Here is a 26996-nt window from a genome sequence, read left to right as displayed (position 1 = left end):
TCAGTTTGGAGTTTCTCATAATGACGTGTAAGTGTATTTCCAAGAGAACATTAGGCAGAACTTTGTATGAAAAAATGCATACTGTACTCCTCAAATCTTCAGTCATCCGTGTCCTTTTTGTTCTAGACTGCGATGCTCCACCCCTGAATCTCGACACACCTCTCGCATCAACCTACCTACCTGAATCAAAGTTTGGGACTGTCACGCATGCGCACCTCCTCCTCAACCGTCACGATATAATAAGTGCGCCCTGCAGCGTCAAACGTGGTTCAGTCTACAGTATCTGAACCGGACCGAGGGGGAAGAGGAAGACGGAGAGGGAGAGATGGATGACAAAAAGAAAAGGAAGAAGGATGAAAACGCCAAAAGTGATGACAAAGTCACGCTGAAGAAGGAAATCGGACTCCTAAGCGCCTGCGCTATTATCATCGGTGAGTGCGCGCGACAACTTTGAAAGATGAGCTGACAGGTTGTGAAGGGGATTCAGCTCGGAGGGAGAAGTAAACGGAGAAACGTGTTTGAGGAGCCGGCTCACTGTTCTGACACGGCGTCCCGTACACTCAGCTGTCCAAAAGTTACACATAGCGGGATATTCCGGCTCAAATTCATCTCATTTCCTCAAACCTGGACGCAAAACCGAGTTAAAAAAAGAAAAAGAAAAAGTGACTGAAAAGGAAGCTGCAAGAGGCAGGCTCTGTGTGTGTAGTGTTTTTTTCGGCTCGCGTGGAAACTGTTGCATCAGTCGTATGGGTCTGAATATGAGGATGCTTACGTGGCTGGGTAGTGTGGTGAAGTAGGGAGGCCCGGTTCCTTGGGACAGCTGAGCAGTGAGGCGCTGCAGCTGTCTGCTCTGGAATATGCAAATCAGCCACTCTAAAAAACGATTTAAAATGTACAGTAAGCGGCCCACGGAACACAGTCCTGCTTTGAAACACACAGATTATTCTGCTGTTTAATGTCCCAATCTTCACGGAGCTACTGGTTATAAGTCTGGGGTTAGAGGGAGGACACATGCCTCAATGATATTACATAAATAGTAATATCATTCTTTGCCTTTCTTAGAACATTTTCCAGTTCTAAATGCTGTCACTTCTGCTTCATTTGGGATAGATATGCTCCAACTGGCTGACCAGATAGTAAAACATTAGATTTTTTAAAAATAATTTTCTAATACGTACAGCAAAACAAATAAGTACTGCTGTTTTTAGTGTATAAATCCATCAACTAACCATATACTTTAATGCAGTGGTGTCCAAACCGATTTTGTGCTGCCCACAACTCCAATTCAAGAAAATACAAATCTGCTAGCCTGCTGCGCAGGTAGAGATGATTCAGATAAAAAAATATAAAAAATTTTTAGTCAGGGCAAAAGTATTACAAAAACATTAAAATTTTGCAACAGAAAATCCTGGCTACAGTACAACGTGACAACCACATCCATCAGCAGGCTTTTATTCTTTTAATGAATTCTTTACAACTTGGCTACATACTTTTCAATAAAAGTGACTTAAATCTTGTTTTTATTGCCCAGAACTGAAAAAAAAATATTTTGAGTTGAGAAATTTAAAAATTCACAAAGTGGATCCCTCTCTTTTAACGAGGCAAACCTGCAAAACTTGTTTAACGATTTTTTGTGGCTCTAGAATGATTTACACATCCCTTTCCAACGAAAGAAAATGGACTATTTTACTTATTTAATTAAAGTATTGCAATTTTATAGTAATAATTTCACATAATTTCACATAAATAAATACAAATGTTTATATAAACTTTCAAATAGAATAGCCATGTTGTTCATCGATACAAAAACGGTGCTTATTGTCTATACTTAGATTTGCATAAGCATTAGCTCATATGTTGCAGAAATCTAAAAAGCTTTCAATCTCTGAAGTCTATCTCTTTAAATTTTTTTGTTTTCAAAAAGTTATTCAAGTAAATGTTACTTAGATGTCACATTACAATAAGAAGAAATGGTAAAGATTTTCATAATCCATAAAAAAAACCCACAGCCGTAATATTGAAAAAATCCCATAAACCACATGCCACATGCAATTTTTAAAAACACAATATACATAGCAAGGCTGCACAGTGGTGCAGTTGGTAGAGCTGTTGCCTTGCAGCAAGAAAGTTCTGGGTTCGATTCCCGGCCCCGGTCTTTATGCATGGCATAACAGCCTATCATCTGCATCCAACAGCCTTTTTTTAACTGGGAAAACCTGTGTACAAGTATTTTGCCTTTTGTTGGCTTGCTGCCACGACTTTTGCACACATCTTAACACTCATGTTACGTTTAAAGGCAGCTAAAAAACACGTTATGACATGAGAACAATGGACTAGACAGGTGTAACAGCTGAAAAACACGTAAACAGAGGGCACAGATACAGGAAGTGTGTTAACCCTGTCAAATTAAGAGGGGAGTAAATTGACAGCCACTCAGAGGTTAAAGAAATAAAACCCAAATAAAATAAACAGCTTCCAGTCCAAGTACCATCGGGCTGCCTATATGTAAAAAGTCAGTATTTTGTATATATATTTCTTTAAATTTGTCCCGTTTGGTTTTTGTTTTATTTTTTTTTTTGGTAACACTTTATTTGAAGGGGGTTGAATAAGACTGACATGACACTGTCATAAACACCTGTCATGAACATGAATAAGCCTTCATGAATATTTATGACTGTTGTCATAAAGCGTCATTCGGTAAATTATGACACTTTTAATACAAAGTTGACATTATTCAAAATGTCTTTGTTATGACAACTTGACATTAACCAAGAAATCATTGCTGATATAAATTTGTTATAAAAGTTTTACTGATTGCACTTTAAAAATGAGGTAACTTTATGTTATTAAAGGTAAAGTTTAAACAGTAATGATTTCTTGGTTAATGTCAAGTTGTCATAACAAAGACATTTTGAATAATGTCAACTTTGTATTAAAAGTGTCATAATTTACCGAATGACGCTTTATGACAACAGTCATAAATATTCATGAAGGCTTATTCATGTTCATGACAGGTGATATGTCATGTTTATGACAGTGTCATGACAGTCTTATTCAACCCCCTTCAAATAAAGTGTTACCTTTTTTTTTTTTTTTTTGCTAATTTTGTCTTGACGATTTTGGCTCATGTGACGAAAAGCTTGGACACCCCTGCTTTAATTAAATTTGATTTTTTAATTGAGTTAAAGTCAGATAAAACCCATTAAATTCCTTTGTTTTTCACCGGAATCAAAAATACCTCTTTCAAAGAAACCATTTTGCTTATTTTTAATCGTGCTCTCTCTCTCTTCATGTCGTATTTCTCAAAAGGAAAAAATAAAAAATATGGAAGTTGGATGACCAGACCTCCTAAGAAACCTGAAAATCAGGAAAAGGCTGATTGTTGCATTTCCATGTCGCTATGGAAACAATCATAACTTCAACTCTGATTCTGTTGTTTTGTTGAATCGGAGACATGAGAAACTCATATCACATACTTTGACGAAGGTCTTACTGTGATAATTAGGTGACCGGGTTTGATTTGCGGAGCTGCACGGCCTGCAGACCAGTGAGTGTGCACCCTTCTGGCTGGTCATAATGTTATGCCTGATCGGTGTATTCCTTGTCTTTCCTTGGACATGTTCAGCTTCACTGAGTACTGCAACTCATTCAGCAATTAGTCTTAAAATTGGGGCTGAAACGATTAATGAAATAATTGTCAACCAATTTAGAAATTGATTCATCGTTAATTAATCAAAACTAAAAAAAAGGCAATTTGCTGGAAGAACAAATTCTCAGAGCACTAAATAAACCAAAGCTGTTAAAAAATAAACATTTTGAATTTAAGATCTGTAAAAAAGCTCAAAGTGTTGAGCTTTTCACATGTTGATGTAATTTTTTTACCATCCTTTGCTACAAATGATCAAGTGAATGGGGTGTTGAAGCATTTTAGGCAATAAAATGTTTTCATGTTTTTCTTGTGTAAAAAATAAATAAATAAATATTTGTGTGTTTCTGATATTGTAAAATTGGCTAAAGTGGTTAAAATAAAACTCCGCGAGGATGCAATTAATTGTCAAAATAACTAGAATAACTAATTTACTAACTAATTTACTAAAATAATCATTAGTGGCTTCTTTATAAACATGCTTTCAAATCAGATTTTCAAGCTGTATCGTTGAGGAAAGAGAATTTCTTCCTTGGTGTTTTTGACTCTCCACCATCGTGTCAGAAACCTCATATATAACTTGCTAACAAACAACATTGTGGAAGTGGATTTTTTTGCTTGTTTTGTTTTCCCAGAGGCATGAAGATTTGTGAACAAAAAGAATACTTATTTAGTTGTGATGCAGTCTTAAAAATGAGAGATGCATTGCTCAGGATTTTAGTGGCCAGTGTGTGTGGTGAAATTGGCTTTTTGGATCTCTAGGTAATTGATTGGCTTTCTCTGTAGCCTATGTCAGAACCGATCCAGTTGATGAATACAATCTAAAGCGAATTGTAGTTTGTCCTTTTTTTATTTGTCAAAAAATTCTTCATCAGTGAATGTAAAGATCACAATGACTATGTTTGGTCTGAATCATAATCTTAGTGGAGTAAAGTGAATGTTCTCTTTAAAAACACTGCAGAGTGGGTGAACATGAGCTGCTTGAGTCATATTGCTACCCACCACCAACAGCCTACTCATAAACTGACTGCATTTTTCTTGAAATGTGTTGGACTGACTTGGTCTGGTGCTCCTCTGCTTGTAGCGACTAGTAATACTACTGCTTGACAAAACCACCCAATGAAAATGTCAATTCTGACTGAAACGAGAATTAAAAACTAAATAAAACAAAAATCCTCCAGTTCTTATTTTTTTCTGGGGGCGTAGTGATGTGAACCAGAAACCTTTTCGGCTGTTTCACTTTCTGCAGCGCGAATCCTCTCTGCCCTCATATTTAAGTTGTGAGACAGCGAATGATGACACATCCTTCTTGCTCCATGACGCATACATAAACACTTCTAACTTCCTCTTTTTCTGTTTTTCTTTTTTCTAGACAAAAATCCACAACATTTCACAGCTGGTAGAACCACCTCACCTCAATTACTGCAAAAGTTCACACATAAATGTAACAATTAGTCAGCTAACCACAGTGCATTGATAAAGTATTCAAACTTAATCTTTTTTTTTTTTGGTATATTTTTTGCTGGAGGACTAATAGGACTAACCCCCATCCTAGACATTTGAAATTAAAGGAAAATTTGCAATTTGGGCATTCATTCAAGACTCTTCTTTGGAAGAATTCATATTCAAATGTGTCCATATTCAGAGGTTCCACTGAATTGTGTGAGGCTTGTGTGTAGGAATGATCTATATATCGGCACTAACATTGGTATCTGTCAATATTGGTCATTTTTAAACATATCAGTATCGGTCATATAAATAAATCATTTATATCTGTTGTTGCCAGAGTGAAGGAGGTTGGTCGTGTAATGTTTCTTTTATCAGTATCGGCCCAAATTTCCATATTTGCACATCACTAATTTTGAACATTTGCTAGGCGACTTCTAAAGCCAGTTGGCAGCACTGGGTTTTATTAGGGGGAATCAGAGTAAAAGAGGCTGACTACAAGAATTGCTCTGTAATTCTGATCTGCTGGGGGGTGGGGAACATCCTCACAGCATGATGCTGCCACTACCATATACCACGATGGCACTCAGAGTTATGTGCAGTGTTTTTATAAAATTGCCCAATAGTGATTTTACCCTGGAGGACAGATTGGAGGATAACCTTTGCTACAATCTGGTACAGTCCATCAAATGGTGACATTTATGTTTGAGTTGTACATTGTCCCTTTTAAGTAACGTTGATTATCATTTTCAAATAACGTGAAAAACTCAGCCCTTTCTGCACTGCTTAACATCCGTAGGGCTGATCTGTTTAATTTTTGGGTTAACCGATTAATAATTGGATAGCAGGTGTTCAATAGGAGAAATTTTACAGAATTTGAACCAGGTGAAGCTACAACTATCCCACATGAAGAGCTCTGGTTAGAACATATTTACAGTCAAAGAAGATTTTGTTTTAATCTTAAATTCAAAATGTATATTTTTTTGTACAGTCTTGGCTTAATCACTGCTCTGAGTGTGTTGTTAGGCCAGCTCAAAAAGGTCGGCCTTTTTTGAGTCCATATACTGCAGTAAACAATTAATCCTTTACTAAATTAGTTGATGATGGTGTCAAGCAATGATTAATCACAATTATTCGGGTTAATTGTTTCAGCCCTATTGCTGTTGAAAGGGTATTTCAAATCTCTCCTAACAGTTCAGCTTTGTCTAAAACAGTGGTGGGAAATTTTCAAAGAGGCCAAATGAGAACCACAGCGACGGGACAAAACCCCCCAAAACCAGGACTGCTTTCACAGAAACGATTCAGTTTTGCCCCATTGAGAAAAGATTTTAGCGAAATCATGAATCTGAACTGTAATTATTGAAAGAATTTTACAACTGTGATACATGTAGACATAGGCAGACCCCCCGATTCCTGCATTCAGCTGAGATGCTGAACTTCATGACATAACAAACGCTTTATGTAACAGCTCTGCATCTCAACACGGTCTCCTCCATCAAGTGAGGAGACAATGACAAATGCACATCCTGGTCCTCCTCTCTTGCTCTGCTTCATTAGGGAGCATTCAAAGCAACAGCACGCCTCACTTGGCTTCAACGGCCACAATGTTTACCCTCAGCAGAGTCACACTTTTTAGCCCCAAACTTACCCCAAGGAAGGGGGAAAACATGGAGGCCAGTGCAAAAACACCACTTGTTTTGACAGCTGCTGTTTGTTTTGTTACTTTCTAGCATGCAGTAGTTTTCCTTTGTTTCGTGTTTTTCTTTTGGAGAGACTGATGTCATACATGACAAGCTAAAGTTAAACTCATAATATGTTGGCCAAGTGAGGGAACCCTCAGTTTGTCTTGTGTAGGGGTCAGCTGAGCTCAAACTCCAGCTGAACGTGGCTCAGAGTTGACCTGATAGCAACGACAACAGCACTGCTCTCTCCTAGTGCTCATTTGCAAACCTAGATAGCAAAATGGATTATTTACAGCCACAAGTTCACACACAAACAAGAGAGCTCTTTGTTTTTGTTCATCAGCGTCTCCATTGCAGGAAATTGTAAAAGACACAGTGTCTAACGAGCACGTTTTGGACCCGTTCTCTTCAGTAGAATCACGTTATCCGTTAATCAAAGGTAGCCGGAGTGCTCCCACTTTGAGTGGGAAGTTGGTCTTGGTGGGAAGTTCCACTTTTTTTTTTCTTTTTTACAACAGGGAAGTGGAACACAGCATTTGTTGACTCGCATTCTTATAGTTTCTGACATTTAAAATAGAAGAGATGTCTAAAGTGCAGAGTAAAGGCTTAGATACAGTAAATGTAGATTCAGCACAGAGCCAAAACAAAGCTCCAACACAGTCATGTTGGAACTAACGGCGTCTTCCCTAAACCATTCCCACAAGGTTGGGAACATAAAAGTGACCAAAACGAATTGGTTTACTGAAACATTAAGAGTTCCTTTCATTAGAGCTAAGCAGCCGAGCCCAACTCCTGAAAAACGGCTCTAGACTATAATCTCCTCTACATAGAAAGTTGGTGACCTCTACATACTCGGCGACTCAACTACTACTAACCCTGTTCTGTGATCTTATGGCCTACCACACTGTGGACGAGTCGAGTCATTCCCTTTTTCCCTTCCACTTCATCATACCACTGATGGCTGCGTGTGGAATAATGAGGAAAATTTACAACTGAATCTGTTGCACAGTTGGCAACAGATGGGTGTTGGCAACAGTTGAACGACAGATACAGTGCAACATAATACTGGCCCTGTAAGTTTTTTCTGCATACCACAGATTGTAGTAAATTTCTTACAGTTTTTTTAAGTGTAACAACATTGAAAACATATTCTATTACAGCTATAACAACTTAAACTTTATTGGTTTCTGGCATCACAATCAGCTAGTTGTGAATTAGCTCAATACCTGACCTCTATTGAATTATAAGAACAACAGCAACTAACAATGTTAACTCTATCCATGAAGGGAACATCATTGGCTCGGGGATCTTCATCTCGCCTAAAGGAGTGCTGGAGCATGCAGGTTCGGTGGGACTGTCGCTCATTGTCTGGGTTTGCGGAGGAGGGATCTGCGCTCTTGGGTCGTTGTGCTACGCCGAACTCGGTGTCACAATCCCGAAATCTGGAGGAGACTATTCGTATGTGACTGAGATCTTTGGAGGGCTTGTAGGGTAAGTAGAATGTATTGGTAGCTTGTGTCTTTTTGTAAACGCTGCATCTCAGCCTTTGATGGGTTTAGTTTAGAAAGATGTACATGATTGCGTAAAAGCAACACTCCTGTCGAGGGTCTAGATTTTCCAAGTTTTTATTTTTCACTCAAGTATTTTGCTCTCTAGAATGGAAAATATGATACAGGGAAGACAAAATGACCTTTTTAATGGTATAAAAGTATTAATCCTTATGGGATTATTGTGCATCACATCCTTGAGTTATAACAGATTTGTCAAAGTTTGCATTGATTACTCAACACAGCTTTGCAACCTCAAAATATTGAGGGTGCAAACTATTGAAAAATGAATACTTGAGCCTTCAGAAGAATGCAAAATGATGAACTCTGAGAAATGTAAAGTCTACGTATTTGAGTATTTTTCTTTACGTTTCAAGAAATAAGATGTTCTTATGATATACTACTTTCTAAAACTGGATAAAATCAATGTTTATACAGCCTATCATGCTCAATTAAATAAATATGGCTAAACTGGAATTCAGAAAAATAAAAACAGGACAAAGTGGAACGCTGCTTGCTCCAGCCATTGTTTACGACCAGATTTATTGCATCATGCTTCTTCTGGTGTAGAATTATGATGAGTTGTATAAAATGTGTAGATCAGTCGATCTACCCTGTGTAGGACACAGTCTTCTAAAGAGCCTTGAGTTCTGCTTCTTACTGAAACTTGCTGTATTCACAACATTGTTGCCAAACAAGTATTTCCAAGTGGGAGTAGCCTGATTTTGAAAAAATGGTTTCAGGAAAATAACAGCTTCAGTATTTGACTTATTTAAGTGCAATTGGGTCCTGAAGGCGTATTTTACATATTTTTCTGCTTTAACACACCTGAGTCAGAAGATTGGTGTTCAGTAAGATCCTGGTAATCAGCAATCAATTTAAATCAGTTGAGCTGAAGCAGGTAAACATCCTAGCAGAGGCTTATTTTGGTCTTTTTATCCTCATATTTGAGCTTTAGCTTCATATATTTGATAATTCTCTGACAAGGCCCTCAACCACTACTGCAACAGAACTGGGGTTGTTCTCACAGCTTTCTGTACAAGTGTGAATGAGAAGTACGAGTGGAACTGAAAAGGAACAGCAGAAACAGTAAAAATAGCTGCCGGCCCAAAATAGCTTATGAGTTCTACTCATGAACTAAAATAAGGAGGTTTTGTATTTTTTTAATAGTGTGTTGCAGTCATGCTTGTTCTTTTATTTCCAGCTTCCTGTTGTTATGGAGCGCTGTTCTCATCATGTATCCAACTACGCTGGCGGTCATTGCCCTCACCTTTTCCAATTACGTCTTGCAGCCAGCCTTCCAGAACTGCTTGCCTCCGTTCATCGCCACCAGACTGCTCGCCACCATCTGTGTTTGTGAGTCTAAAGCCTTCTAGGATTTACATTTTCTGTCTGTGTGCATTTTATTCATCCCAGTTTCTTCAGCTGCGATGCTGGTGTTTGTAACCAGTATATCTGTGACGCCTTACCAAATATGTTGTTTTTTTCTGGCAAACCAAGATTGTTGAAACAGGGAGGTATCATGCAAATTTCAACCTCTGGCAGAAGTCCTTCTGTTTGAGGCCTGGTTTTGGTACTGGAGCATACGCTAAGATGCACTGAATTATTTCTAGGGTTATAAACCAGTCTATCACACCACCTTTCATCTAGAAATCATTGGAAAAGTCAAGCTTCCTCCTTCCTTCACATGTTTCTTCTGAGTCCCACGTTGCCTACCAACAAAGAATATTGCTACATAAAAGTGAACAGTGGATTGGCAATGCTAACAAAAAAGTTAGTTGACTCTAACTGAAAGTTTACAAAAGACTTAAATATGTTAGTGCTTTAGAATTTATATGGAGAAGTTAATTAAGGGGAACCTAAGTGCACTAAATGTTTTCAAAGTTACCAAAAATGCTAAAGTGCTAAACTAGCTCCGCTATTAGCGCAATAGTTGAAGTATGCCCACCACTTAACGTGAACATTTTTGATTGTGACTGGATGAATGTGACTCTAGAAATGCTTTGCTTAGTCAATGTGACAAGAAAAGTCATATGGCGGTTCAGTCTATTTCCTGTTTGATACCAGTATGTAGCCTATACCTGGATTATTGGTTAGCTTGGCGCAAGGAAGCACCAAGCTAACTGAATAAAAGCGCTGTTTTTTTTTTTTTGTTTGTTTGTTTTTTTGTTGTTGTTGTTTTTTGAGAAGTTTAAAATTAAATTGCTGTGGCTCAAAGTTTACCATCTGAATTGTTTTAAGGATATATAAATCCAAGTCTGTCTAGATCAGTAGAGTGGTAAGCATAGTGTAGTAGCCTGCGTAGTGTCTTTTTTTTTCATTGTGCCACCATACTTCAAAATCTCTTAACTACAGACCCTCTGTTGCTCAGACAGTCAGGTCAGATGACTTCATGAACCAGAGTAACTCCTAGTGACGTAGTCAGCAGGGCAGACATTGTTTCACACAAACATCATGCATAGACATTTTATCTTCTGATAGGGACCAGGAATTAGATGGAACATTAAACAATCTCATATAAAACTCTTCAAGTTCTGACTGTAACCAAAGAAAACATTTAAATTACAAAGTCTTTGTCCAGCTTCCAGTTATTTGCGTATCATTGTTCGATGGCATCAGGACCCCATGATGTCACCTGAGGCTGTTCATTGTCATCCGAAAATCCCATCCGAAATGTTCTGCTCCATTTATAGCCTCTAATCATCAGCGCCCTTGCTTTAAATGCAAGACTGGAAATGGCTTATGGCAAAAACATGCTGTACATGTATCAGATCAGCAAGACACCCGGTCGGGTCTTGTCTGATCCGGATGGAGTAAAGGGACCTTATGGGGGGAGATGGATGGTAGTGGGATGGGTATCTGCAGGAGAGTGTATCCACGTGTCAAGCTGAGCTTAGCGTTTTCAGAGTCCACTGATGGAGCGCTGCTATTTTAGGCAACAGTGTGCTGCAACTGCTGCCCAGTTAGACCAGGTGTAACATGGACAGCTCTTTTTATATATATATATATATATATATATATATATATATATATATATATATATATATATATATATATATATATATATATATATATATATATATATATATATATATATATATATATATATATAATTTTTTATTTTTGTCAGACTCTGGTTGGACTGATCGGTTTGTTTTGTGCAAGTGTGTGTGTGTGTCAGTTGTAGTGTCAGAATATATAATGGTGCCAGGCTTTGTGGACGCCGCTAATGAGCGGCTATGTCCACGCTATTGTGTATTGTTTGATGCTCCTGCGGCTGAGTCACACGCAAACAGGAAATGGGCCGGACACCTTGCACATTAATGACGCGGAATCCTATTGGCTGGCTGTGTTTCAGGAAGGATGTCGGCAGCTCCCATTGGCTGTTTTCTACTCTCCACATCCTCATAGCGTCACTCGTCAGTGCTGAAGTCCCAGAGACTTTATTTTTCTGTCTGCGATCAGCCTCACTTCCTTTCATACTGTTAAGCAGACAGGCTTGGTTAAATGCTTGTGGGATTTATTTTCACCTCTTTGTAATGCTGAGTGTCAGACTGGTCTGAGGTCAGCATAACTTATGAATGTCAGTCAGCCCAGATATTCACGTGCCCCCTCCTTCCTCTCTTGCAGAGCGAACTGCAAGGGAGACGCAAGTCACCCTGGAGTGAGTGAGTAAAAACCAGACAGGTCCAGTTTTGGACTAGCGGTGTTCTACTAAGAATAGGCACACACAGCTCCATCTCACTCACATGAAGACACTTCCTCTGTAACTTGGTGAGGTGTTCTAGGTTTCACTAGTTATTATTTTAATTGGTTATTTATGGGCGAGGTTTGCTAAAACCAGTGAAGAACTTTGTGTCGCAGTTAATTATTTCTTATTTTAGCATCAGTTTTCTCATTAATCTTGATGAGTTATGCTGCGTTCCAGTTGTACTTGGAACCTAGAAATTCCAATTTCCCAGTTGGAAAATCAACCAAAGTTGGATATCCCACTGAGACATTGGGAGCAACTCCGACTCCACCCAGTTATGACTGACTTTGCGTTTCAATGTGGCCAGTCCTCGCAAGGTGTGGTGGAAACATGTTCATTTTAGAAGAGACACATGCAAGAGTGTCTAAAATCAGTGTTAAAAGTGCTGTTTGGTTATGCTTCAACATATTACTGCTTTAAAAAGCAGTAATATGTAAGATGGGTTTTTTTTATCTGTACATCATGTTAGAATGTTACTCCCTCTTCAGAAACATACCTGAATTGTTGCTTTGATTCTTTTTTTCATGCATGTTTGAGAAGTCCTTGAATCTCTCATGGCAACCATTCAGCTTTGCACAACTCCTGGGTGGACCTAGCTCCGCCTTCGTGGGACAGCTGTAATGAGGAACTGCAGTTTGCAAGCAACGGCCTCACAGAGGACCCCTCCCACCTCAGCTCCTTCAGACTAACCAGCAGCAATTAGCAAACGCCTGGTGGAAACTGCACATCTGCTGAGCTCAATATAAGGACTCTTTCTCAGAGCAAGGCTGGTAAAAACGTTGTTAAAGGGTTAATAGGGGAGATGTGTTGCGTTGACTTCCTGAAGGCAGTTTCAGAAAGAGCAGGAGTTTTTTTTTTTTTTTAAGAGACAGATGCCCAATTTCCAGGCATCAAATTCAAAGTCAAAAATATTTTAAGTCATATTTGATATATGCAGCATTTTTATCACAATTGGAGGTAACGTAGTTACTTCATTATACTATAAAATGGTACTATGTGCTTGGAAAATATATAATACTCCATCTTTAAAATTATGTTTGTAAGAGATACTGCATTGTATCGGTATTGTTTCAACTTGCGTCGCCATGTTGACATACTGACTTTCTAGCTGGAACTCGGCGTTAGAAGCTGTAAAAATAATAACGCATGGAGATTAGAGTTATTTTAACAATAAACAGGTTGTAATGACCTGGATGTTCAGGGTCTGCAGTGGTCAGTACTCGTCAACGGTGATACACAGGTGTCAGGTCATCATGGCTCACCAACGCTCCCTGACGAACATGGAGGAAAAAAAAGGCTGGAATCTGTGGTCTGATTGGACAGAAAAGTGATGTTAAATCAAATTGCTGAAAAAGTTTATGCATGTCCTGAGGACTGAATGTCAAACTACACAGTCCATTGCAGCTTTTTATGTAATAGGCATAGCGGCAGTCCAGTCAGGATGTCCATGCTGTCTGCTGCTGAAGAAGCTCACTGCAGTCTGTGTTACATGCCAAAGTGTGGACCTGCCGCCATAAATAATCCATGCTGTTATCCAGAGACTGAACATTAGCAGGAAAAATCTGTTAAGTAGTCATTTCCTGTAGGTGAGCTGTGCCGGACAGTCCGTCTCCAAGCACACCACATTCTGTACCTACTCAGCTTTCAGCCTCTTCAGCAACTCCTCTTCTCCATAGCAAGCTAATTATTTTCCATACATAATCAATTATCCTAATCTCCACTAAAAACCCTGAAGCTGGTTATAGACTCCAAGAACAATCAAGTTCTTGGAGTTTGTGAACTTTCTGTGAACTTACTGATAGGTTCAGTGTATTTGTGGCAACAAAACAATAAAAAGGAAAACCTTAAAATAAAGCGCACTTGTTTCACTTCAATACAGTTTTATTACTAGATGTTGAATATCCGACTGATTTAATGACGAAAAGGAATCGGGTGGATTTTCAGATGAACTTTAGTGGATTAAGAATGAACGAAACATACATACATGACAGAGAGTCGGAACTCAGCTAAGATACAAACTAACTGCGGCTGTTAGAAAAGAATTATCATCACCATGGAAACAGGTTCCCGAGCAACATGGGATACGGAGTCCGCTTTGCCATAGGCCACAAATTGTCCACTTTCTAACCGGATACTAACTATAAAATGACAACTAAATCTATAAAACAATTGCAACTAAAATAGTTATATTAAATTATAATATCCCAAATAATAAGTCCTAAGCAAATTCTAGTTAAATCAAACAAATTCTCAACACTAGATACGTGACGGGTGTTGACCCATCTACAGAAGTCATGTGCTCATGCAGTTTGTGACCAGTAATTTCAATTTAGTGTTGACAAGCTTTCTAAAATCCCCAGAATGTTCTGAATCTATATTAGATGCTGCACTAAATTAAGTTACTGTTTGACTGGAGGATCTTTGTTGGTCACCAGACTGAAGCGGTTTCCACATAAACTCTACAATTTCTGTTCTGTCATTTTGGCCTTAGTGTTTACAGAACAGAAATTTTGTGCTTGGTGCCGTTTATGTTTTATGACTTTGTAGAGCGAGTGTATGTTTTATGATTTTTAGAACTATAGTGCAAAGCACTTGAACAGCAAATCCACGTTTAGTTTTTTTTTCTAGACACATACATGGCCTGTCATATCCTATAAATGTTAGAGGGGAGTTAAAAAATTGGGTCTTTTACAGAGCAGGAATAGCAGCACACACAAATATAATCCAAAGAATCAACACATTGGCAATTATTTTAATTATTTCAAACATATAAAATATCACGAAAAATAAATAAGAAAAACCAAACAAACATAATCATCAAATATAAAATTCATTTTGAAGACTTTTTTGTTTGTTTGTTTTTTATTTTTTATTTTTATTTTTTGGCCTTTAAATTACGACATACATCATCTGATTTGTGGGACTGTGCTTTTTCTTTCTTTTTTTTTTTTAACATTAATTTAAAAAGAGGAGAGCAATCATTCCCACTGCTCAGTGTGTCAGAGTATCAGAGCCAAAAGAGATCATAACAGAGAGCCCAGGACTCCAAACAGAGGAATTTGATTTATTTATATAGCTGCAATTCACAACAAATATTGTCTCAAGGCACTTTACAAACACATCATTTCAGTTCATCATATATATTTTAAGTTGATTCCTAATAACGGTCATAGATGGTAATTGGAATAGACTTGGTACGTATGAAAAATCCAGATTTTCCAACTTCTAACGCCCAAAATTTGATTAATCTATTCAATTTGATCAATTGATCACCCATCCCCAGTTATGTAACTAACTCTGACTGCTTTCTGATGTTGGAGGAACTTGGTGGGAGTTATTACCAATTCAGTGACTCCAGTGACCACATCCTGAACCAAAAGGGGGTGTTCCTGAGGTTAAAGCCCCCCACACCCCGCACTCCCCCTCCCCGATAAATCTGCACAGACTTTGGATCTGAATCCATTAAGGCTAAAAGCAGTAATTTGTTTAGTATTCAAGTGCTGGAGCAGCCTTCAATGGAAGCCCCTGATGGCAGCACACATATTTACCTGCACTGTCACATTCAAAGCCGCTGGCACCTCCTTCCTGTCAGGGTTAAAACAGAGGAAATTTGGGGGAGTTGGTGGAGGGAACACAGGAACGGAAACGCATGCAACACCCAGAGAGTAACCGACTATAAAACTCAGCAGTGCTGTGGAGAAAGAAAAAAAAAGCTCTGCTCAGTGCCACCAAAACCTCCTGCCAACAATTCACGTGTGTGTGGTGTGTGTGGTGTGTGTGGTGTGTGTGGTGTGTGTGTGTGTGAGAGTGCCTGTACCAGCGGAAGAAGTGTTCTGTGGTGGGAGGGAAAACCTTGTTCTAGTGATGGATGACCTGCCGTCTGTATGTGCCGGTACACACACTATTGTTTCCCATGCAAGTCACTGTGTTAGTAGTCTGAAAGTGAGGTGCGGTGAGAAGTTAGCGTAACGAAGAAATAATAGGTTTTAGGGTTTTTGTTTTGCCAAAAATAAGGATTTAATCATTCAGAAACTTGGTAAAAGGGATGAAAAATTAAGATTTACTTAGCAGACATGGACCTGGAAAGTCTTGCGAAAGTATCTGACATTTTGTCACATTTAAACCACAAACTTTAATGCCCTTATAAGTGGGATTTTAAATGTGTCCTTGGTCTTTTTTTTTTTTTTGTAACAGTGCTTAATGGTAAAAAAAATCACATCTTATTGGAAAGTCTTAGTTTCAGCAGAAATGGTTCTGCAGTTTTGAGGAAAATTGCAGCTGAGGTGGGTTTCACGCTAGAATAACCAGCCAACATCTCCTTGAAAACAGTTTACTTAACCCACCTTTAAACTGGTCCACAACTTTCTCCCTGACATGTCTGCTGTATTCCTTCACAATGCTGCTTGTTCACTGAAAAAACCCAAGAGGCCCACAATAGACTCCAGCTACCAATTTTATTTAAAACATTTTTCTTCTCAACTAGGAAATTGCAAAATTATAACTTTTTAAAATCCTGACAAGCTTCAAAATTGTTTGCTGCCTTAAGCTGTTTCCATTGACCCTATATCCTACATGTGATTTTAATTATACTTTTTCGACAATAGTGGATTATCAGCAAAGTTTTACACACATTTGTAATGAGAACACAGCTAATAATTTCATTACAAACGTTTGCAAAACTTTGCAGTTATCCAGCTAATTGCGAAAGAACACAATTTCTCAGTTTCAATGTTTCCGTTAAATAAGAAAAACAATTCAAAAAACACATGAATATGTTTGTTCATGTTTTCATTGCATTTTTGCAAAATAAACCAATTTTTATGCAGCTGAAGAAAAAAAAACACTTCATCCTATCGCCAAAACATTTTATCAAAAAACTTTTCATTAAGCAAATTCATTTTCGCAATTTCAGCATGCGCGACTTAACAGTCAATAGAGATGCGGATGCTGTGGCTGCAGCATGAGAATGGGTTGTTGGGATCTTGTTGTTCTACGGGTCAGACCCCTCTGAAGAGCTGATAAACTCGATGTTGGTGCTGCAGGCTTCAAGCGTTCCAGGCTAGAGGCAACTCCCAGAACAAAACAGCACAGCTTTAGATATGTTGGTGTATGTTTAGAGTAGGTAATTACAGCGTTTCACTTAATGATGTGTTTTCTTGCGTTTTAAGTAATGGCTTTGCATGACTCCAACTGCAAGAGTAATCTTAATATTTTATGCTGGAGGAAATTTGCAGCTTTTATTCAGGTAGTGGTACTGTATCACAGTCTGACATGCTAACAGCTTAACATCCAAGCAGAAGAGATGATAATCCACAGTAGCATGTGCTGGATGCCACTGTCAGTCATTAGCAAGCACTGCTAATCCACCTCATTTGTTTTTGATGCTCTTTCTAAAATCCCCGTCTGGCAGTTTGGTTAGAAAGTCGAGCAGAGAAACATTGGAGTCGGGGATGTGATCGCCGTCCGTTATGATTTATGGAAGAGACGGTGTGATCAGCATCCAGTTCGTCTCCTTTTCAACTTTTCAGGGATTTGGGGTCATAGTTCATGTGTTATTGGAGCTTTTGAGAGGCTAACCAGCTGCTCCCAGTCATTAAAGAAATAAAACAAAACAATAGTTTCGTCAACGTGAGCTAAATTCTTCCCGATTCTTCCCAGTTGTAACTGGCAACTTCCTGGTTCCAAAGCCTTTTTTTTTAAGTGAGTTTGTTATCCAGACTAACATTAGAGAAAGAGACTTCTTTACCTTTCCTTTATAAGAATCACAATCGGTGCTCTGACACAATCACAACTCCATGTGGGTGAATGAAAGAATGTGGGTTTATTAAATTAGGTCAATTTGACAGATTAAGGCATTAAGGCATGCTTATGGATTAGAAACTGTGAGGTAAAATCAGGCAACTTTCTGTTTGTAATTTAGTTAACCCAGAAAATCATGTGCTTACCTTTTTTTAAGACCGTACAAAAAGCTTGGCTAGCAGGCACTAATAAATAGTTTGAGTGTTGATCATGTAAAGGGTTTTGTTGTGTTTCCATCCTCATCTGATTTCTGGGTCTGTGTGTATCAATAAAGCATTTTTGCTATGCTGTATGAGCATAGCAAGAAATATATATTTCTGTGTGTGTGTGTGTGTGTGTGTGTGTGTGTGTGTGTGTGTGTGTGTGTGTGTGTGTGTGTGTGCGTGTGCGTGTGTGTGTGTGTACAGTGTTTCTGACCTGGGTGAACTGCTCCAGTGTCCGCTGGGCAACGAGGATCCAGGATATTTTCACTGTAGGAAAACTTCTGGCTCTTGTGCTCATCATCGTGGTTGGACTCGTCCAGATCTTTAAAGGTAAACACTGCAACTGATATGATTAATAGCAATGGATGACTTAATCCAATTTAGTAACAGATTAGTCGTTACTGGAGCATTCAGACTCAAAAACAGCACACTTCCAAAAGTGTACAAAAAGATTTACACACTCTTAATTTAAGATTAAAAAAAACCCCTTAGTCTTCAAATATGCCTTACCCAAAATTCCTCAAGTGGCAAACATGTAACTTCACTGTTTTTGATGTTAAGTCAAGCAGAAAGTGCTGAGCTTTTCATATGTTGAGGTTAGAAGTATTCTTTTAGTTTTTTGTTTATATGTTTTCCTTATTTAAAAAAATGAATTAAATTATGCAGAATGTGTACTTCTTTTTATCCGATTGTCAGAATGATCAATAGAATGATCTATCACTAAAATAATTGTTAGTTGCAGCCCTTGTAATCATAAACTCACAGATATGAGTGACTGACTGTGACATCTCAGCATTCTTTCTCTACTGTCCAGGTATTCTGTAAATCTATCACATCACCAAACTTAACAACAGGAAAATGAGTTTACAACTTTAGATTTTTCTTCTTCTATTAATCATCCAACCATTACCTTTTTCAGGTGTTAATTCCTACCTCATTTTGGCCCATCCTCCTCCCGTGTCTGTGCAGGTCACTACGACGCCCTGGTGCCCAGCGTGGCCTTTGAGTTCAGCCAGGACCCGTCGTTTGGACAGATTGCTCTGGCCTTCCTCCAGGCTTCCTTTGCTTACAGCGGCTGGAACTTCCTCAACTACGTTACGGAGGAAGTCGTGGAACCACGCAAGTACGATGGCACTGATACGACAGGGAGCGCGTCTCGGCTTCTTTGCTCCAGTTGAATGATTTATTTATTTATTTTTTTGTACCATCAGGAACCTGCCGCTTGCCATTTACATCTCCATCCCACTGGTGACCCTGGTGTACACCATGACCAACATCGCCTACTTCACCTCCATGACTCCAGAGGAGCTGCTCACCTCCAACGCTGTAGCAGTGGTGAGCTGCCCTTCATCTGTCTGATTACTTTTGTGTGTTTTTTCAAACCACACAAAGTTGTTCATCATTACAAAGTGGAGGGGAAATGATTTTCAATAGTTCTTTCACAAGTAAAAATCTGAAAAAATGTGGTGTGTGTTGCATTCTTCAAACTAGAAGATGCATCAAACCACTTTTTTCACTTCTCATACCAATAAAGATATCTGAGGTTTAGCATCAGCCGATACAATAAACAGCTCAGAATTAACTTAAAACGTTTCTTCTTTTTAAACACAGACAAATTTGACCCAACCCCAGCAAATGTGGTTGACCTTTTATTAGGATAAAGAAACAAAAAAAAAGTTAGGCTTAGCACAAAATATTTACCACCCCTCACCATTTATTTACTTTCAGAGTAACATTTGACTACATTCATCCAGTGACTTTAATAACTGTATTAAACTTAACCAGACCCAGCAGGTGTTTTCAAAGAGAGAGTGGCCTGAATCTTGTTCTTGTGCTGTATTTTTTTTTCTTTATTTTTTTTTCTAAATGAATCCAAAATAATTTGCAAACTGGCTCTTTCTTTTAATGAGGTAAACATGGAAAACCCCTTTTCAGGTTTCAATCAAAATTTGATCTATGTCTTGCTTTCCTATGAAAAATTAAATTTGTTTTACAAAAATTTTGCACTTTCAGTTTATTGTTGAACAGGTAAAAAACCTACTTCTTTGTATTGTTAATTCTTTTAAAAGTCATCAATTTTGACCCGCTAGGTAACTTTTTTTTCACCTCTGTAACAAAAAGTTTTGACACCCTTAATTTAAACCATTCCAGTGTAGCTGAGACGGTTTTATTTGACCAGAGCATCGTCTTCCACACGTTTGCTGCATTCCCCTCACGACTTGTGGAAAACTTTAAGTGGGATTTCTAATATCTTCCTTCCAATATGCAGTGGTTTTTCCCTTCCTCCATAAGGGTCAGTTTAGTACAGTGTTTAAAGATCTCTGCTGCTCTCCAGACATGTTGTCATTTGCCACATTGTCTAGAAACAAAAATGTTTCCATTTTACTGTGAGTTAAACTGTCTTTGGAAGATGTTTAAACCTTGCGACATTGCTGCGTCTGTTTTGCTGTTTCAGACGTTTGGGGAAAAGCTGCTGGGCATGTTTTCGTGGGTGATGCCCATCTCCGTGGCGCTGTCCACATTCGGAGGCATCAACGGCTATTTGTTCACCTCCTCCAGGTACAACCTCATGCTTCTTTTATTTTCTGTAACCGCTGCTAAATGTTTTGTTTCAAATATGTCAGAGAAGGAAAAATAAAACTGTGTACAATAACTTTTTCCTTTCAGATTGTGTTTCTCTGGAGCCAGAGAGGGTCACCTGCCGTACCTGCTGGCCATGATCCATGTGAAAAACTGCACACCGATCCCCGCCCTGCTCGTCTGCGTAAGTGTTGCTTCTGTCTAGCTTTTATTCCTAATACCCAAAATTGTAGAAATTGTAATAAAAATACTAAATCGCCTGTTATTTGAGTTTAACATCTTCCTTCTGTTTAAACCTATCTGCATGTCTTCCAGTGTATCGCCACTGTACTCATCCTGTGTATCGGGGAGACGCACAACCTGATCAACTACGTGTCCTTCATCAATTACCTGTCCTACGGGGTGACCATCGCCGGCCTGCTCTATCTGCGCAAGAAGAGGCCCAACCTGGCCAGACCCATTAAGGTACAGCTTCCCTGATGTCAACGGGAGCATTATACCAGCATCTCAGCCAGTGTCCATTATGTCATAAATATCCACTAAATTAGTTAAGCACTTTGTATGTATACCAGGTAGGCCTGTCAACATGACTAATTTTGCTGGATGATAAACTGTCCCAGAAATGATCGTGATGAATGACAATATTGTCATACTGAGACAGTTTTCAAGTCATTTAGTAGTAATGGCATAATCATGCAAGTGCACTCTCTCAAAGATGGATAAACTTTAAGTTTTTAGACAAATATTTAACACAGGAACTGGAAATATCCAAAATAAATAAACAAAATTAACAAACAGAATGAATTATGAAGTCTTTGTAAACAAAAATGGCCTTCATAAAACAGGCTTGTTGAGACCAATGAACCAGGACTGAAGATGTTTTTTTTTTTACCCTCTTTTTTATCTCTGTCTTTCTACCAATTGGTCACGCAAATGGAAATTATTGGGCTCATTTTAATTTATCATGTGATTAATTAATTATTAGGATAAGCTTAACATCAGCTGTTATCTTGTCACATCTTTCTCATAGGCACACATAATTTTGTGCTGCCACCTAGTGACTGCTATATAAAGCTACATGTTAGGTGTTGGGGGGGTGGGAATACAAACTTTCATGTATTTTCTTGGAATATAAAGAAAAAATGTCTAGTACATGTTGCATGTATATGTTGAAGCATGAATGTGAATATTTCTGCCTGTTTTTGTTGTTGCAGGTGAACCTGTTGGTTCCCATCACCTACCTGATTTTCTGGGCCCTGTTGCTGTTCTGCAGTCTGTACTCTGAGCCGGTGGTGTGCGGCCTGGGGATGGTCATCATGCTGACGGGCGTCCCCGTTTACTTTGTGGGAGTTCATTGGAAAGAAAAGCCCAAGTGGATTTATATACTGCTGGGTAAGGTTTAAACTGCACAAGGGTCGGGCAATGTGGACTCAGTGTTTTATCACAATATTTTGTGATGCTTTTGTGAAAAAGATAATATTATTTTGATGAGGTTATGATAAAAATAATTATTTTTTTTAGGTAACTGCATGACTGTGACTGCATGGCAAAGTGTTCATATCACCTCAGACACACTTATTGTTCTTGGAAAAACATTCCTACTGTTATTTCATTTCAGTGGCGTATAAGCCCATTTTTAGGTTTATTTTTCAAATAAACCGAAAGATTCACAAGGACACAAAAACTTGTCTTTTGTAAAAGGGGAGATACGTGTCAGACTTAGCTGCATCAGACGAGCTAACTCCAACAGACCAACTCCAACAGGGGCTTGTAGCCCTTCAATATTTATTCACTTCTAAGCATAGGCGTGTCGTCATAGTGATAATTCAACAGCTCAGGCAAGTACAGGAAACTACGTTCCATATATGGTAACTCTTTAAGTCGGCTTAGGTTTACACAGGATGTTACCTATTTTTGTAGACAGCTGCGAAAGCGTCTGCACATTCTCTGGAAACATCTTTAGCAGGAAATTACATCTTGCAGAAGTATAAAAACAGCAGATACATCAGTAAATAAATGGTAAAAAAGTATCAATTCCCTCAATTCCCTATCAACCATTGTAGAGAAGAACAAAAAGAAGTTCATTTCTGCCAAACAAAAACTCTGAAATTTTGAGTTTAATCTCAGAAATTTCCGAGTTTTTTTTCCAGGAAATTTCTGTGTTTGAAAAGTAAAAAAAAAAAAATTTTTGAGGAAATTTTGAGATTAACCTCCAAAATGTTCTAGAATTTCAAAAGTCAAAAATGTCCAAATTCTTTTTGGAAAATGTATGAGATTAATCAAAAAAAATTTTCCCTCCCAAATTTTTGACTTTTGGAGCTTAAATTTACGCCACTTACTTGAAATGTAACTTAAACTGCACACGGCAACAAATCATTTTGGAATTTACTAATATTTACTGATTCTCTTGTGAAAGAAACGATGAAAAAACATTTCTGATCATACTGTTTGGTTTTTGTTTCTAATTTAACATATATAATTGAAATTTATCATGACAATGATAAATCAGAATTCCTATTAAAAGATAAATGATACACAATACAATACTTTTCTAAACAGTTCTTCCTGCTTGCAGAGATTCCCATCAGCTGACTTGTCCCGTTTGCCTTGCAGAAAGAGTGACATACCTGGGCCAGAAGCTGTGCTACGTCGTGTTTCCACAGGAAGACTCTTCAGAGACGGAACCCCTCACTGCCAAAGCCATTGACTGAGCAGCGACAGTTTTTTTTTTTTTTTTGTTTGTTTGTTTTTTGCATCCAAGCCTGCACTTTCAGTTTTTGGTGTTTAGGTTTTCCAATTGTTTGCTCTGTGAGTTATGAAGAATCGTTGTCATGTACTTTCTTGTACATCTTTCCTGAATGCAACTGGCATGGAGAAACATTTAAAAGAAGAAAAAAAGAAGAGAGAAACTTTTAAGACGAATATGCAAGCAGTTTCTGCACTTAGCCATATTTTTATTGCTACTTCTTTCTTCAGCACCACTAATCATTCTTGATCCTCTCTGCTCAGCTGTAGCTTCTTTTTTTTTTTTTTTTTATGATACACCACTTATTTCATCCTTTTATCTGTCGCAAATGTTCTGAGAGATACCATATGTGCCTTGTCGGTGTTGATTTTTTTGAATTGTATTTCTCTCTCCTAGCATAAAAATGTCAAATTGAGAGAGACATGAGAATGGCAAGAAGCGTCAGTTGAACTGGATAAATGAATCGTTTCATGTCTGAGGTTGGCACCTGACAGTATCTTCAGGTTTTCCAGATTTAGCGGTGGACTCTCTAGAGGTGCTCACCCAACCAAGGTGTTGTCACTCCAGAATTCCTTGTTACCGTACAGTACTTACCACAAACCTGTTACTGGATAGCGTTACGGAATCCAAAATGGCAGCTGGCACAGGTTAAATTCAGAAACACAGATGTACACTTCCTGCTTGTACGATAGCACATTAGGGCATTTGTAGATATAAAAAACAAAGAAGAGTAGCAAATTTCTGGCTAAAAATTTGGAAATTTAGAGATTAATCTCAGAAATTTGAGTTGTTTCTTTAAAATTTTGGCAGAAATTCACTCCTCCATTTATTTCCTATCTTCGATGGCCCTAATACGCCAACATACTGCTCCCATTTCACTAACATTCATTGTCTGCCTTGTTGCCCACAAGCTCGTCCAGCCAGTTGACTTTTTATAAACCTGCCAACTAACTTAAGGTACTGATGACGTTTTACGCTTGTACAGATTTTAGTCATGTTGATGTACTAAAGCTTACTTGAATTTGTGTCGTCAGGTTTTTGCATCATACTGCCACAGGATGGCGCAGGTGAAGTGTTTGTTTGCGTTTGAAGAGATGGTTTCCTTTCTTCTTGAGGTTAAGTTTCAGTAGTTTTCTCAACCCAACACTATATAAACGTTCTGCGGTTATATAAGAGACATTTAAATTTGTTGCCAATTTCTCAGCCACATAACATGTTCTATATGGCTAAAATTGGCTAAAATGTCGACTTTTGTCTCATTAGCTTGTTTCCCGTCACTCAGGACTTTTCTACAAACTAACTACGATATCGCCGCTTTCTCTTTTTTTGTATGGGAACTTCTACTGACAAAAACTTCAAAAAACCTCTGTTGAAGGATGTCAAACTATCCCTTTAAATTGTTTGGGGACCTGATTGCCAACATAATTTTGTCCGCGGCATTACCTTTCAAAAATAACTGTAACTTACTGAGGAGATATTGTTGTTTTTTTCCTAGAAAGACAACAATAAACTTGTGGTGCTTTTTCTAGACCCAATGTATTCTGGTATCTGGGTATTTAAAAAAGAGAGACTCCTTAAGACTAAAACAGGTCTGTTTTGCCATGTCCAGGCAGTAGTTGTTGCAGTTTGTAAATACTGTGTAAAAAAAAAAGGTGCCAAGGACTCCTGCAAAGATTACATTCCTCAGACGTGCTGTCATGTCTTCACACACTACATAACGGATGTGTGTACCCTTGTGTTTGTAAAAAAAAAAATAAAATTGTGTAAAGTTGTACAATGTTAACAGTGGAAAGTGTTATTAAATATAGCAGCTTATAAAAGGTATTTGTCACTTGTCATGTTTGTGGTCTCATCAGATAAAAGCACTGACAGAATAAACAGTGACATAAAAATCTGAGTTTGTGATGAAGAGTTATATTGTTTCGAAAGAGTGTTTTTGAATTTGAAAAGTTTACTGTTAAATCTATTGTCTTTTACCTCGTCCAAGTTGGGGTTGCTAGTTGCTGCTCAGTATTTTTAAGTTGGTGAAAATTACTAATGTAAAGGTTCTTAATTATGTACACAAACTGCTTGCCTTATAATACTACTTATACTTATTTTGTCTAAATAGTTGCACTTTTATCCAATAAGCACATCCACATGTCAAAGCATTGTGACCAAATATTTTACTGTAGTACTGATAGAAATGACAGCTGGTATCAGGAGATATTATGTACACAAAGTGCCTGCTGTATTCTGTGTTTTTGTAGAAATTTGAAACTCAGTTTTAGCATCACTTGGTTAAAGAATTGAGGGGAAACTATACCTTTTATTTATTTATTAATTAATTCATTCAGGCACATCAAAACTGTGACACCGTTTTTGATCAGTAGGTCTTGATGTACATTTTAGGAGAAAAGTGTCCAAATTTAGAATCTCAAAATAACAATACAAACTCATGTTGGCTTCAGACTTCGATGGGAATAACAACCCGACCTAAATTACAAACCTTAAATTATTCTCGACCTAATTCAGTGAAACTCAGCAATGCTTGAACAAAAACATTAACATTAATGTTGGGAATTAACATTGGAAATTATTTAATTCATCTGGGAGGTTAAATGAAACCTAACCTTTTTCAGATTACCCACACAACAAAATCTTATTAAACAATTCCAAATAATACATGTGGACATGTGGATCACTGAGATTTTAAATGTCACCAGAGGGGGAAAAAAAAACCAAAAACATATTTACACGACGTTTAACCAAAATCGTTTTCCCCTTTGAGAAGACAGTCAATTTGATGCAGCGGTGAACTGGAAACGAAACGAACCGTCCAGTTGAACGAATCACAGCGTACCGCGTCCAGGAAGGCAAAATATCATAAACAGTCGACCACGGCTGTCAAATTAGTTTTGACAGAAAAACCATGACATGACATGACGCAGCAGTTTTTTTTATGAAAGTACAAGAAAAAAAAGAACAGTGCTTTGCAAAAATATTCATATTCGTTTTTACAGGGTTTTAAAAAAAAATATTTTAATTTTTTTTTTTTTTTTAATCATACATAGAGTAAGCCACCCCGATACTCTATATGTGACTTAAAGGTAACGCTGCACGTCATAGTGTCCCGCTCTGGTGATGATTTCCTTCAGAAAATTGACTGCAAAAAAATCATGACACACTGTCCAAATTTTAATTTGTAAAACCATTTCCTTTCCACTTCAAAAGCAATTTGTTACTTTGTTTTGGTGTATCATATCAAATTCCAATACAGTGTGGTTGAATGACGCGTGACGAAATGTGAATGTGTTCAAGAGGTATGAATAGGTTGGCAAAGCCTGTGGATGAAGGTAGCATGGAACATTCAGCAAGCTGGATAAGAAAAAAATTAAAGTTTCATTCATGAACCCAGGTTAAGCTCCTAACAATGTCTCTTGCTTTCTTGGGCAAAGTTAAACCATTCCTTCTTTTTACTGCAAAAATATTGGCGCCATAGTTCCAACAGGTAAATAGAAAAACTACGTTTACAATCTATAGTAGTCCAGCAGTAATTGGTAGAAGCGGCTCTTGCCAACGAAAAATGGCGTTTACAAAACGCGCCATAGACACGA

At 38.0% G+C, this 26996-nt stretch overlaps 1 protein-coding gene across 1 annotated transcript; it reads left to right on the top strand.

The window, feature by feature from the left end:
• slc7a10a (solute carrier family 7 member 10a) lies at positions 1-25220 on the top strand. The gene is made up of 11 exons (XM_014983733.2): positions 1-431; positions 8061-8265; positions 9526-9677; positions 18279-18404; positions 19044-19197; positions 19286-19409; positions 20530-20633; positions 20742-20838; positions 20970-21119; positions 21869-22046; positions 23268-25220. Exons 1-11 carry the CDS (start codon positions 326-328, stop codon positions 23363-23365), a joined length of 1494 nt encoding a protein of 497 aa, XP_014839219.2. The 5' UTR covers positions 1-325; the 3' UTR covers positions 23366-25220.
• The last annotated feature ends 1776 nt before the right edge of the window (positions 25221-26996 follow it).

Source organism: Poecilia mexicana, unplaced genomic scaffold (genome assembly GCF_051168715.1).
Source record: "Poecilia mexicana isolate PSO_F unplaced genomic scaffold, ASM5116871v1 scaffold_3, whole genome shotgun sequence".
Classification (NCBI taxonomy): domain Eukaryota; kingdom Metazoa; phylum Chordata; class Actinopteri; order Cyprinodontiformes; family Poeciliidae; genus Poecilia; species Poecilia mexicana.
This window is presented reverse-complemented; position numbering and strand designations above follow the sequence as displayed.

Excerpts from the sequence above, each read along its gene's own strand:
- slc7a10a (XM_014983733.2), top strand. The coding sequence starts at position 326 with ATGGATGACAAAAAGAAAAGGAAGAAGGATGAAAACGCCAAAAGTGAT. Across the intron at positions 19,198-19,285 it reads GAAGTCGTGGAACCACGCAA|GAACCTGCCGCTTGCCATTT; the intron begins GTACGATGGCAC and ends TTGTACCATCAG. Across the intron at positions 22,047-23,267 it reads GTGGATTTATATACTGCTGG|AAAGAGTGACATACCTGGGC; the intron begins GTAAGGTTTAAA and ends TTTGCCTTGCAG.